This window comes from Oncorhynchus mykiss, chromosome 17 (genome assembly GCF_057628025.1).
Source record: "Oncorhynchus mykiss isolate SJ-2025 chromosome 17, ASM5762802v1, whole genome shotgun sequence".
Taxonomy (NCBI): Eukaryota; Metazoa; Chordata; class Actinopteri; order Salmoniformes; family Salmonidae; genus Oncorhynchus; species Oncorhynchus mykiss.
Window position 1 is genome coordinate 78,183,472 of NC_143038.1, and position 14,044 is coordinate 78,197,515.

General features: G+C 47.4%; 1 protein-coding gene across 2 annotated transcripts; it reads left to right on the plus strand.

The window, feature by feature from the left end:
• Positions 1-79: 79 nt before the first annotated feature.
• LOC110494845 (cleavage stimulation factor subunit 1) lies at positions 80-13,205 on the plus strand. 2 transcript variants are annotated; one of them, XM_036951006.2, is made up of 7 exons: positions 80-259; positions 792-989; positions 1,286-1,563; positions 2,601-2,798; positions 4,092-4,273; positions 7,388-7,596; positions 12,372-13,205. In XM_036951006.2, exons 2-7 carry the CDS (start codon positions 821-823, stop codon positions 12,629-12,631), a joined length of 1,296 nt encoding a protein of 431 aa, XP_036806901.1. In that variant the 5' UTR covers positions 80-259; positions 792-820; the 3' UTR covers positions 12,632-13,205. The 2 variants fall into 2 exon arrangements, with proteins under 2 accessions (XP_036806901.1, XP_036806902.1); XM_036951007.2 differs by having other exon boundaries at positions 189-288.
• The last annotated feature ends 839 nt before the right edge of the window (positions 13,206-14,044 follow it).

A 14,044-nucleotide genomic window follows, 5' to 3' on the forward strand; every position in this document is an offset into this window, starting at 1 on the left:
ATCCAACATCAGTTGAGAGAACATTCCAAACCATACCATGGAAATGATTGCGACACATTACCAGGCAGCCATTTTGAGTGTACCCGTTTGTTTACCAGCCAAGGTAAGAGCTTCTAAGTGCGTTCTATTCATTGTCAATTCTATGGTCAAAACCCACGCCCCGTTACGTACCGACGCAAAGATGTGATACGTGATGCAAGTGACGCAGTTACGCAGCGCATGCTTTGTAACCCCAAGCGTCCCTTGAACCAAGGCAAAGGTATTTTTGCAACATTTGAAAGGTTTTATGTATGTAGCTAACGTTTCTTTAAGTTTGATACATTTTCTTGATATTCTTGTTGTGTTATACATGATCGCAACCAATTAAACCAAGTTTTTAACCCGTTTGGTGCAGTCGTTGCTTGCACAATGTTGGGCTAGCTAGCTAGCAGTAGATAAGTTCAATCAATGCATTTTCATTTAACGTTATTTGATTTTACTTCCCTAAACTCGGTTGGTTATTATTGCAAACATAAGGTGCTTGTTAACAGTTTGTACGGTCTACGATTTATGTTTGTAATGTGAATGTTACGAATGGTTTTGTCGTAGCTAGCTACAGCAGCTATCTTGCATTGTAGGTCCCGTTGGTATGCTAACGTTAGTTACTTAACCAGCCAGTGGGCTTCCATACTATTCGCATGATAGTTTAGCTTTCTTTACTAGCTAGTTGAAGTTATAGAAGTTAAAAGTCCATAATAAAATAGTTTTTGATTTGTAGTAAATAATGATGACCATGTTTTGATCGATTTCAGCCAAGTTCGTTGAAGAAGCCTGAGCGGAGATGTACCGTCCCAAACCGACGCTGCGGGACCGACAGCACCTGTACCGGCTGATCATCAGCCAGTTGCTGTATGACGGTTACACCAACATCGCCAACAACCTCATCACGGAGGTGAAGCCACAGAGCGTCGTGTCGCCCTCTGAGAACCTCATGCAGCTGGCCAAGATAGGTGAGTGGGTAGTGGACTAGCTCGTAGGAGAATACTAACTACATGTCTGCAGTGTGGTTGTTTTGGAACTATACTGCTCCACTGTTTCATCCATCCCGTCCTCCCAAGACATAGCGAATGGCGACAGTGTAGTTTGCTGGCTAAATGTCTGTAGTGTTGTCACTGTTTTAATCAACTGTATTGCTCCATTCACCCCCAGGCAAGGAGAATGATGACTGTGGTGCACAAGATAGCTCAATGTCTGCAGTTTGATCGGTTGTAAAACTGTATCTCTCCATCCAACCTCCTCTCTCCAGGCATGGAGAATGATGACAGTGCGGTGCAGTATGCCATCGGGCGGTCTGACACAGTGGCACCAGGCGTTGGCATCGACCTGGAGTTTGACGCTGACGTCCAGTCCATGTCCCCCGAGGCGTCTGAGTACGAGACTTGTTACGTGACGTCTCATAAGGGTCCCTGTCGTGTGGCCACCTACAGCCGGGACGGGCAGCTCATTGCTACGGGCTCTGCAGACGCCTCCATCAAAGTCCTGGACACAGAACGTATGCTGGCCAAGAGTGCCATGCCCATAGAGGTGAGACAGAGGGCTGACATTGTAGCTTATTCCCTGTGTAGTGCATTACTTTTGACCAGAGCCTTGGTTGTATTCACTAGTAACTAAACAGAAGTGATCGAGGATGAAACCGAGAGGGTAGTGTTGTCGCGATACCAGGTTGAGTATCACAATACGCGATGCCAGGTTGAGTAGGTTGAGTATCACAATACGCGATGCCAGGTTGAGTAGGTTGAGTATCACAATACGCGATGCCAGGTTGAGTATCACAATACGCGATGCCAGGTTGAGTATCACAATACGCGATGCCACAAATAAAGGCCTATTAGCCAAAGTCACAGAATGGCACTTGATCCAGACAGAAACTCAGCTACTGCTCTGATCAATCAGTGGCCATCTTTTGACTTCAATATCATTACATTTGTATGAAAAACATTTTAGACAGCCATGTATGCATTAGTTGAATCAATTATACAATCAATTTGATTTTGTTTTTACCAATCTAACCACAAAACAAGAATGGTAATAATTTATTTGAATGGTAAATCTGAGAACATATAATGAAATCAGCATATATTGCCTTATGGTTTCATATCACAAACGGTGTACTAGGGTGGTGAATTCAGCTGTCAACTAGCAAGGAAAGTTAGCCTACATTTAAATCTGGGAGATAGTGGTATGGTCTTGAATTGTAAAGTGTTGTAGCCTGTATGGACATTGTTTTGCGAACAGTTTGAACATCTTTACCTGCCGTGTTACATTATTCAAGTAGGTTAACTTGTGTGCAACATGAGTGGGGAGATAATGCAGCCAGACAGATGGTGATGAATGAAGGGGCTACTCTGATAGACAGACTTGAGCCTCTCAAGACATTTGACAGACCGAATGTAACAAATTCTGGCACCAAAACTTTTGTTTTTTTGTATCACGGGAGGGTACAGAGGTTTTGGTATACCATGCAACACTATGATAGAGACCTACCTGTATTTGTCTACTAAGAACGGTGTGCTGTAATAAGACCTAGGTGATCAGAACATTAATGTTCCTGTGTGTTCTAGGTGATGATGAATGAGACAGCCCAGCAGAACATGGAGAACCACCCTGTGATCAGAACACTGTACGACCACGTGGATGAGGTCACGTGTCTGGCATTCCACCCCACGGAACAGATCCTGGCGTCTGGGTCACGTGACTACACCCTCAAACTGTTTGACTACTCCAAGCCCTCTGCCAAGAGAGCCTTCAAACATGTACAGGTAACAACAGAGGTGGGGGCCTTTAGACGGGTAGCAACAGAGGTGGGGGCCTTTAGACGGGTAGCAACAGAGGTGGGGGCCTTTAGACGGGTAGCAACAGAGGTGGGGGCCTTTAGACGGGTAGCAACAGAGGTGGGGGCCTTTAGACGGGTACGGGTAACAACGTTCTCCTCTCAGATTGTCTGTTTGTGTAGACAGTGATGGGAGCTGGGGGGTGTAGATGTCGATGGGGAGCTGGGGGGGGTGTGCAGAACCTGTAGAAAACAGGAAGTTACATTTGATGTGTTGTGTTGAGTAGAGATATCAGGGGTTTGGGCAGAACCTATAGAAAACAGGAAGTTACATTTGATGTGTTGTGTTGAGTAGAGATATCAGGGGTTTGGGCAGAACCTATAGAAAACAGGAAGTTACATTTGATGTGTTGTGTTGAGTAGAGATATCAGGGGTTTGGGCAGAACCTGTAGAAAACAGGAAGTTACATTTGATGTGTTGTGTTGAGTAGAGATATCAGGGGTTTGGGCAGAACCTGTAGAAAACAGGAAGTTACATTTGATGTGTTGTGTTGAGTAGAGATATCAGGGGTTTGGGCAGAACCTGTAGAAAACAGGAAGTTACATTTGATGTATTGTGTTGAGTAGAGATATCAGGGGTTTGGGCAGAACCTGTAGAAAACAGGAAGTTACATTTGATGTGTTGTGTTGAGTAGAGATATCAGGGGTTTGGGCAGAACCTGTAGAAAACAGGAAGTTACATTTGATGTGTTGTGTTGAGTAGAGATATCAGGGGTTTGGGCAGAACCTGTAGAAAACAGGAAGTTACATTTGATGTGTTGTGTTGAGTAGAGATATCAGGGGTTTGGGCAGAACCTATAGAAAACAGGAAGTTACATTTGATGTATTGTGTTGAGTAGAGATATCAGGGGTTTGGGCAGAACCTATAGAAAACAGGAAGTTACATTTGATGTGTTGTGTTGAGTAGAGATATCAGGGGTTTGGGCAGAACCTGTAGAAAACAGGAAGTTACATTTGATGTATTGTGTTGAGTAGAGATATCAGGGGTTTGGGCAGAACCTGTAGAAAACGGGAACAGGCGTGCTGACCTGGCGGGGCAAACCTGTGATATCATATTACTACTTGGTGAGAATTGGCTTTTTATCACATAGTTAGTAAAATGTTGGTGTTGTGACAACTCTGCTCTGAAAATAATGTAATTGTCACCTTTTTGAGCCCAGCAGTTAGCAACCCTGGATTAGATATACTAACAGTAGTGTGTCTCTGTGTCTGCTCCCCACAGGAAGCAGAGATGCTGCGTGCCATCTCCTTCCACCCGTCAGGTGACTTCCTTTTGGTGGGGACACAGCACCCGACCCTCCGCCTCTACGACGTTAACACCTTCCAATGCTTCGTCTCCTGCAACCCTCTAGACCAGCATACTGACACCATCAGTGGAGTCAACTACAACCCTAATGCTAACAGGTAACCCCTGACCTCTAACCCTCTAGACCAGCATACTGACACCATCAGTGGAGTCAACTACAACCCTAATGCTAACAGGTAACCCCTGACCTCTAACCCTCTAGACCAGCATACTGACACCATCAGTGGAGTCAACTACAACCCTAATGCTAACAGGTAACCCCTGACCTCTAACCCTCTAGACCAGCATACTGACACCATCAGTGGAGTCAACTACAACCCTAATGCTAACAGGTAACCCCTGACCTCTAACCCTCTAGATCAGGTATTCCCAAACTGGGTGCAATGCTGTTGTGGGTACGCCAAATAAAATGTGATTCACTTTTTATATATATATATATATACAGTGCCTTGCGAAAGTATTCGGACCTTTTGCCACATTTCAGGCTTCAAACATAAAGATATAAAACTGTATTTTTTTGTGAAGAATCAACAACAAGTGGGACACAATCATGAAGTGGAATGACATTTATTGGATATTTCAAACTTTTTTTAACAAATCAAAAATGGAAAAATTGGGCGTGCAAAAATTATTCAAACCAGGACAACAAGCGAGGATATTTAAAAAAAGTATTGGACAGCTTTGTGACATCAAATGGACTTTGGTGGTCAAGATGTGTTGGTATCTGTACTGATGGTGCAAAAGCCATGACAGTGAGATATAGTGGAGTGGTAACGCACGTGCAAGCAGTTGCTCCCGACCCCACTTGGGTAGACTACAGCATCCACCCAGAGGCTCTTGGGTCCACTACAGCATCCACCGAGAGGCTCTTGGGTACACTGCAGCATCCACGAGAAGCTCTTGGGTACACTGCAGCATCCACCGAGAGGCTCTTGGGTCACTGCAGCATCCACCGGGAGGCTCTTGGGTCACTGCAGCATCCACCGGGAGGCTCTTGGGTCACTGCAGCATCCACCGGGAGGCTCTTGGGTCACTGCAACATCCACCGGGAGGCTCTTGGGTCACTGCAGCATCCACCGGGAGGCTCTTGGGTCACTGCAGCATCCACCGGGAGGCTCTTGGGTCACTGCAGCATCCACCGGGAGGCTCTTGGGTCACTGCAGCATCCACCGGGAGGCTCTTGGGTCACTGCAGCATCCACCGGGAGGCTCTTGGGTCACTGCAGCATCCACCGAGAGGCTCTTGCTGCCAAGGAAATGCCTGACAGCTTGAAAGACGTTTTGGACACTACAGTGAAAATGGTTAACTTTGTTAAAGCAAGGCCCCTGAACCATCGTGTATTTTCTGCACTATGCAATGATATGGGCAGCCACCATGTAATGCTTTTACAACATACAGAAGTGCGCTGGTTATCAAGGGGCAAAGTATTGACAAGTATTTTAATTGAGAGACAAGCTTAAAGTTTTCTTAACTGCGCTGTTTGACTTCAAACCTATCATCTCCCGAGATGAGGCTCGTGTGACCGAAGTGAAATGGCTAGCAAGTTAGCGCGCGCTAATTGTCGTTGTTGCTGGTTCGAGCCCAGGGAGGAGCGAGGAGGGGGACGGAAGCTATACTGTTACACTGGCAATACTAAAGTGCCTATAAGAACATTCAATAGTCAAAGGTTAATGAAATACAAATGGTATAGAGAGAAATAGTCCTATAATTCCTATGATAACTACAACCTAAAACTTTTTAACTGGTAATATTGAAGACTCATGTTAAAAGGAACCACCAGCTTTCATATGTTCTTGAGCAAGGAACTGAAACGTTAGCTTTCTCACTTGGCACATATTTTACATGGAACATATTGCACTTTTACTTCTCCAACACTTTGTTTTTGCATTATTTAAACCAAATTGAACATGTTTCATTATTTATTTGAGGCTAAATTGATTTTATTGATGTATTATATTAAGTTAAAATAAGTGTTCATTCAGTATTGTTATTATTACAAATAAATAAATAAAATCGGCCGATTTAATCGGTATCGGCGTTGAAAAATCTTAATCAGTCGACCTCTAGTCCACATACTTGTGGTCATGTAGTGTATCTTTTGATTTCTAAGACATTCTAAGGTTTGTATTATTCACAACTAAAGTTACCATGTAAGTCTAAATCTAGCATTTAGGACCAGTTTCAAATCATCACTTTTACGCTCAACGTAGCCACTTCATATGAGCACTCGCCCCAGGAATGAGGAAAAATATCCTTTCTATTTTATTCACCTAAGTTTAATTTTCTCATTCTATAAAATAATGGCAATGACTTATAAGCATATCTTGTCTGCTAAATGAACAAGTCTACAGCCTATGACATGGAGCACACCCAGATAACATACAGTATCTAGTCTGATAAATGAACAAGTCTATAGCCAGATAACATACAGTATCTAGTCTGATAAATGAACAAGCCTACAGCCTATAGCCAGATAACATGCAGTATCTAGTCTGATAAATGAACAAGTCTATAGCCAGATAACATACAGTATCTAGTCTGATAAATGAACAAGCCTACAGTCTATAGCCAGATAACATACAGTATCTAGTCTGATAAATGAACAAGTCTATAGCCAGATAACATAGCAGGCCAACTCATATACTGTTCTTCTGAAATACATTTTCTTCATATAGTGTTTCTTTAGACCTGCCTAAAATCAATAAATGAGTTTATTGTGATGGTGTTTAATCAGATGATTTATTAGACTTCAAAATGTAGATATTCCAAAGGTGCATCATCAGCTTGAATGGAGGCCTGGAGATGATCAACATGTTTATGTTCATTAACGATTACCGTGAGACCGGCAGTCTTCTGCTTGACAATAACCAGCTGACAGAATATAACTGCCACAGCCCTTAGGTCCCCAACACATGACCTTAACCCTGACAGAATATAACTGCCACAGCCCTTAGGTCCCCAACACATGACCTTAACCCTGACAGAATATAACTGCCACAGCCCTTAGGTCCCCAACACATGACCTTAACCCTGACAGAATATAACTGCCACAGCCCTTAGGTCCCCAACACATGACCTTAACCCTGACAGAATATAACTGCCACAGCCCTTAGGTCCCCAACACATGACCTTAACCCTGACAGAATATAACTGCCACAGCCCTTAGGTCCCTGACCCATGACCTTAACCCTCTGCTCATTCTGTGTCTCCAGCTATGTGACGTGCAGTAAGGACGGCAGTATCAAGCTGTGGGACGGTGTGTCTAACCGCTGTGTGATGACGTTTGATAAGGCCCATGATGGGGCGGAGGTCTGCTCCGCTGTCTTCTCGAAGAACTCCAAGTACGTCCTCTCCACCGGGAAAGACTCTGTCGCCAAACTGTGGGAGATCTCCACCGGGCGCCCCTTGGTCAAATACACAGGTAACCTCTTACCCGAACCCCCCCCCCCCCCCAGACACTAGCCTTAACCCGCCCCCCCAGACACTAGCCTTAACCCGCCCCCCCAGACACTAGCCTTAACCCGCCCCCCCAGACACTAGCCTTAACCCGCCCCCCCAGACACTAGCCTTAACCCGCCCCCCCAGACACTAGCCTTAACCCGCCCCCCCAGACACTAGCCTTAACCCGCCCCCCCAGACACTAGCCTTAACCCGCCCCCCCAGACACTAGCCTTAACCCCCCCCCCCCCCCAGACACTAGCCTTAACCCCCCCCCAGACACTAGCCTTAACCCCCCCCCCCCCCCCAGACACTAGCCTTAACCCCCCCAGACACTAGCCTTAACTCCCCCCCAGACACTAGCCTTAACTCCCCCCCCAGACACTAGCCTTAACTCCCCCCCAGACACTGGCCTTAACTCCCCCCCCCCCAGACACTAGCCTTAACCCCCCCCCCCCCCCCAGACACTAGCCTTAACTCCCCCCCCCCCCCCAGACACTAGCCTTAACCCCCCCCCCAGACACTAGCCTTAACCCCCCCCAGACACTAGCCTTAACCCCCCCCCCAGACACTAGCCTTAACTCCCCCCCCCAGACACTAGCCTTAACTCCCCCCCCCAGACACTAGCCTTAACTTCCCCCCAGACACTAGCCTTAACTTCCCCCCAGACACTAGCCTTAACTTCCCCCCAGACACTAGCCTTAACTTGCCCCCCAGACACTAGCCTTAACTTGCCCCCCAGACACTAGCCTTAACTTCCCCCCCAGACACTAGCCTTAACTCCCCCCCCAGACACTAGCCTTAACTCCCCCCCCAGACACTAGCCTTAACTCCCCCCCCAGACACTAGCCTTAACTCCCCCCCCAGACACTAGCCTTAACTCCCCCCCCAGACACTAGCCTTAACTCCCCCCCCAGACACTAGCCTTAACTCCCCCCCCAGACACTAGCCTTAACTCCCCCCCCAGACACTAGCCTTAACTCCCCCCCAGACACTAGCCTTAACTCCCCCCCCAGACACTAGCCTTAACTCCCCCCCCAGACACTAGCCTTAACTCCCCCCCCAGACCCTAGCCTTAACTCCCCCCCCAGACACTAGCCTTAACTCCCCCCCCAGACACTAGCCTTAACTCCCCCCCCAGACACTAGCCTTAACTCCCCCCCCAGACACTAGCCTTAACTCCCCCCCCAGACACTAGCCTTAACTTCCCCCCAGACACTAGCCTTAACTTCCCCCCAGACACTAGCCTTAACTTCCCCCCAGACACTAGCCTTAACTTCCCCCCCAGACACTAGCCTTAACTTCCCCCCCAGACACTAGCCTTAACTTCCCCCCCAGACACTAGCCTTAACTTCCCCCCCAGACACTAGCCTTAACTTCCCCCCCAGACACTAGCCTTAACTTCCCCCCCAGACACTAGCCTTAACTTCCCCCCAGACACTAGCCTTAACTTCCCCCCAGACACTAGCCTTAACTTCCCCCCAGACACTAGCCTTAACTTCCCCCCAGACACTAGCCATAACCCCCCCCCCCCCCCCCCCCCCCCCCCCCCGAGACACTAGCCATAACCCCCCCCAGACACTAGCCTTAACCCCCCCCCAGACACTAGCCTTAACTCCCCCCCCAGACACTAGCCTTAACTTCCCCCCAGACACTAGCCTTAACTTCCCCCCAGACACTAGCCTTAACTTCCCCCCAGACACTAGCCTTAACTCCCCCCCCAGACACTAGCCTTAACTTCCCCCCCCAGACACTAGCCATAACTTCCCCCCCCAGACACTAGCCATAACCCCCCCCCCCCCCCCAGACACTAGCCTTAACCCCCCCCCAGACACTAGCCTTAACTCCCCCCCCCAGACACTAGCCTTAACTTCCCCCCCCAGACACTAGCCTTAACTTCCCCCCCCAGACACTAGCCATAACCCCCCCCCCCCCCAGACACTAGCCTTAACCCCCCCCCAGACACTAGCCTTAACTCCCCCCCCCCAGACACTAGCCTTAACTTCCCCCCAGACACTAGCCTTAACTTCCCCCCAGACACTAGCCATAACCCTCCCCCCCCCCAGACACTAGCCTTAACTCCCCCCCCAGACACTAGCCTTAACTTCCCCCCAGACACTAGCCTTAACTTCCCCCCAGACACTAGCCTTAACTTCCCCCCAGACACTAGCCTTAACTTCCCCCCAGACACTAGCCTTAACTCCCCCCCCAGACACTAGCCTTAACTTCCCCCCAGACACTAGCCTTAACTTCCCCCCAGACACTAGCCTTAACTTCCCCCCAGACACTAGCCTTAACTTCCCCCCAGACACTAGCCTTAACTTCCCCCCAGACACTAGCCTTAACTTCCCCCCAGACACTAGCCTTAACTTCCCCCCAGACACTAGCCTTAACTTCCCCCCAGACACTAGCCTTAACTTCCCCCCAGACACTAGCCTTAACTTCCCCCCAGACACTAGCCTTAACTTCCCCCCAGACACTAGCCTTAACTTCCCCCCAGACACTAGCCTTAACTTCCCCCCAGACACTAGCCTTAACTTCCCCCCAGACACTAGCCTTAACTTCCCCCCAGACACTAGCCTTAACTTCCCCCCAGACACTAGCCTTAACTTCCCCCCAGACACTAGCCTTAACTCCCCCCCAGACACTAGCCTTAACCCCCCCCCCCCCCAGACACTAGCCATAACCCCCCCCCCCCCCCCCCCGAGACACTAGCCATAACCCCCCCCCCCCCAGACACTAGCCTTAACCCCCCCCCCCCAGACACTAGCCTTAACCCCCCCCCAGACACTAGCCTTAACCCCCCCCCCAGACACTAGCCTTAACCCCCCCCCCCAGACACTAGCCTTAACAATGACTGCCTAGGAACTGTTGGTTAACTGGTCTAGGAACTGTTGGTTAACTGCCTTGTTCAGGGGCAGAACAACAGATTATTACCTTGTCAGCTCAGGGGTTCCAGTCCTGCAACCGCACAGTTAACTAGTCCAACGCTCTAACCATTGCACTCCACGACTAGCCTGCCTGTTACGCTAATGTAGTAGAAGCCAAGGTAAATTGCTAGCTAGCATTAAACTGATCTAATAAAAAACAATCAATCATAATCACTAGTTATAACTACTGATCCAGTTTAGCAGCCAATATCAACCAGGTGAAATGGTCATTTCTCTTGCATTCATTGCACGCAGAGTCAGGGTATATGCAACAGTTTGGGCTGCCTGGCTCATTGCGAACTAATTTGCCAGAATTTTACGTAATTATGACATACATTGACTTAGGGATGCCACCCGTTAGATAAAATACCGAACGGTTCCGTATTTCACTGAAATAATAAACGTTTTGTTTTCAAAATGATAGTTTCCGGATTCGATCATATGAATGACCAAAGGCTGGTATTTCTGTGTGTTATTATGTTATAATTAAGTCTGATTGGATAGAGCAGTCTGACTGAGCAGCAGCAGGCCCGTAATCATTCATTCAAACAGCACTTTCACCAGCAACTCTTCACAAGCACAGCGCTGTTTATGACTTCAAGCCTATCAGCCTAATGGCTGGTGTAACCAATGTGAAATGGCTAGCTAGTTAGCTGGGTGTGCGCTAATACTGTTTTAAACGTCACTCCCTTTTAGATTTGGAGTAGTTATTCCCCTTGCGCTGAAAGGGGAGCGGTGGGTAACGATGCTTCGAGTGTGGCTGTTGTCGATGTGTTCCTGGTTCGAGCCCAGGTAGGGGCAAGGAGGGGGACGGAAGCTATACTGTTACACTGGCAATACTAAAGTGCCTATAAGAACATCCAATAGTCAAAGGTTAATGAAATACAAATGGTATAGAGAGAAATAGTCCTATAAATACTATATTAACTACAACCTAAAACTTCTTAACTGGGAATATTGAAGTCTCATGTTAAAAGGAACCACCAACTTTCATATGTTCTCATGTTCTGATCAAGGAGCTGAAACATTAGCTTTTTACATGGCACACATTTACATGGCACATATTACTTTCTTCTCCAACACTGTTTTTGCATTTTTTAAAACAAATTGAACATGTTTCATTATTTATTTATCTGGGGTGGTGTTGGTTGAGTTAGGACAAAGAGAGAGGAGGTCTGGGATGGGTTGGGTCAGGACAAAGAGAGAGGAGGTCTGGGATGGGTTGAGTCAGGACAAAGAGAGAGGAGGTCTGGGATGGGTTGGGTCAGGACAAAGAGAGAGGAGGTCTGGGATGGGTTGAGTCAGGACAAAGTGAGAGGAGGTCTGGGATGGGTTGAGTCAGGACAAAGAGAGAGGAGGTCTGGGATGGGTTGAGTCAGTACAAAGAGAGAGGAGGTCTGGGATGGGTTGAGTCAGGACAAAGAGGGAGGAGGTCTGGGATGGGTTGAGTCAGTACAAAGAGAGAGGAGGTCTGGGATGGGTTGAGTCAGGACAAAGAGAGAGGAGGTCTGGGATGGGTTGAGTCAGGACAAAGAGAGAGGAGGTCTGGGATGGGTTGAGTCAGGACAAAGAGAGAGGAGGTCTGGGATGGGTTGAGTCAGGACAAAGAGAGAGGAGGTCTGGGATGGGTTGAGTCAGGACAAAGAGAGAGGAGGTCTGGGATGGGTTGAGTCAGGACAAAGAGAGAGGAGGTCTGGGATGGGTTGAGTCAGGACAAAGAGAGAGGAGGTCTGGGGTGGTGTTTTGTTTGAGTCAGGACAACGTTACTCTGATGTGGAATCATTCTTGCCCATAACTTATCCGTGTGTGTGTGTCTTCCTCCCGTCAGGTGCTGGTCTGAGTGGTCGTCAGATGCATCGTACCCAGGGTGTGTTCAACCACACAGAGGACTATGTTCTGCTGCCTGATGAGAGAACCATCTCTCTATGCTGCTGGGACTCCCGATCTGCAGAGAGGAAGAACCTTCTGTCCCTGGGTCACAACAACATCGTCCGCTGTATCGTCCACTCCCCCACCAACCCAGGCTTCATGACCTGTAGTGATGACTTCAGGGCCCGCTTTTGGTACAGACGTACTACCACCGACTGAGACCCCTCTGTTGTACCTCTGACCCCTCTGTACCAACACACTACCACAGAGCCCAAACAAAATCCCTCACCACTGAGGAAACCCCCATTGACGAAGACTCCACAGCCAAACAGCTCCTTACCTGACACTGGACAGCATCAGGGTCCTGCAGCCTCAGACGTTACAACAAACCGTGTCTGAGTTGACTACCCTGCCTCCATCTTGGACTGGATTTCAGTGGCGCTTAGTGGAGTCTTTCTGATGACTCTGTAATGGCTTGTCATGACTGTAGTACCCAGGTATGACAGCCAGGTGGCCGTGTTTGACCAGTGAGTTTCTATCTGGGCCTGGTTTCACCATGGTAGGTAGCCATGTTGGTAGAGAACACAGCTGATTGGCTGGCTGATTACATGAACAGCGTTGTTGGGAATAGTAATCATTAACTAATCTTCTAGATATTTTGAAGACCGTGAGCAACATGCTCATTAATAAGTTTCTTTAATCTTTTGATAAAACAACTCCGTAGTTGAGTTTGTTGTTTTCCACTTTTTCCCCTTTTTTTTGTTTGTCTTTCTTATTAAAACATTGAAGAAAATACGTTTTCCTGTCAGTTCTTTGACTTGAAATTAGTCTTGAAAATCTTAGACTTAAATGTTCTAGTATAAAGTTAAACGTTCTATAGTATAGAAATATGCACCGTTGTTCTAGAGCAGCACGCCTGGTCATTATTTTCCATGGAGGGCCACATCAGAATATATTTTTGCCCAGAATCGCGCGGCAGGTAGCCTAGTGGTTAGAGCATTGGACTAGTAACCGAAAGATCGAGTCCCCGAGCTGACAAGGTAAACATCTGTTGTTCTGCCCCTGAACAAGGCAGTTAACCCGCTGTTCCTAGGCCGTCATTGTTATTTTCAATGTGTTCTTAACTAACTTGCCTCGTTAAATAAAAATACATTTAAAAAATCATATTACAGGATTATACATGTGTATGACTGTGACAGATATATCTACTGTAAATCACGTCCAGATGTGCTACTTATTTGACTTTTTAACATGCACAGAAATAAACCATGTTCTCCTTTTGGTAGGTATTTATTATTAAACATGCAATGAACTACATGGGAGGCAAAGTACACTGCATTCAGCACCACGGACAGAACTCTTGTTCACGGGTATGCACAAAAACACAAGAGAGAGAGCTCAACATTACATTTAAACTACTCAATCAGTGTGAGGGAAGTCTCTGATGGGCGTTAACTAGAGCAGTGAAGTCAGGTATAGATTCTGACATCGCTATGAGCAGGATTGCTGAGAGGGGAGAGTCTGTAAGAGATGATCTGTGCCTTGACTTGTTATGTTTCATCACTGAAAATGTATGTTCACATACATAGGTTGACCCAAAAGGTACAAACATCTTCTGAGCATGACTCATAA

Bases quoted from the DNA above. Each gene is read 5' to 3' on its own strand.
- LOC110494845 (XM_036951006.2), top strand. From the start codon at position 821: ATGTACCGTCCCAAACCGACGCTGCGGGACCGACAGCACCTGTACCGG. The intron at 990-1,285 runs GTGAGTGGGTAG...TCCTCTCTCCAG, and splicing joins CATGCAGCTGGCCAAGATAG to GCATGGAGAATGATGACAGT. The intron at 1,564-2,600 runs GTGAGACAGAGG...TGTGTGTTCTAG, and splicing joins AGAGTGCCATGCCCATAGAG to GTGATGATGAATGAGACAGC.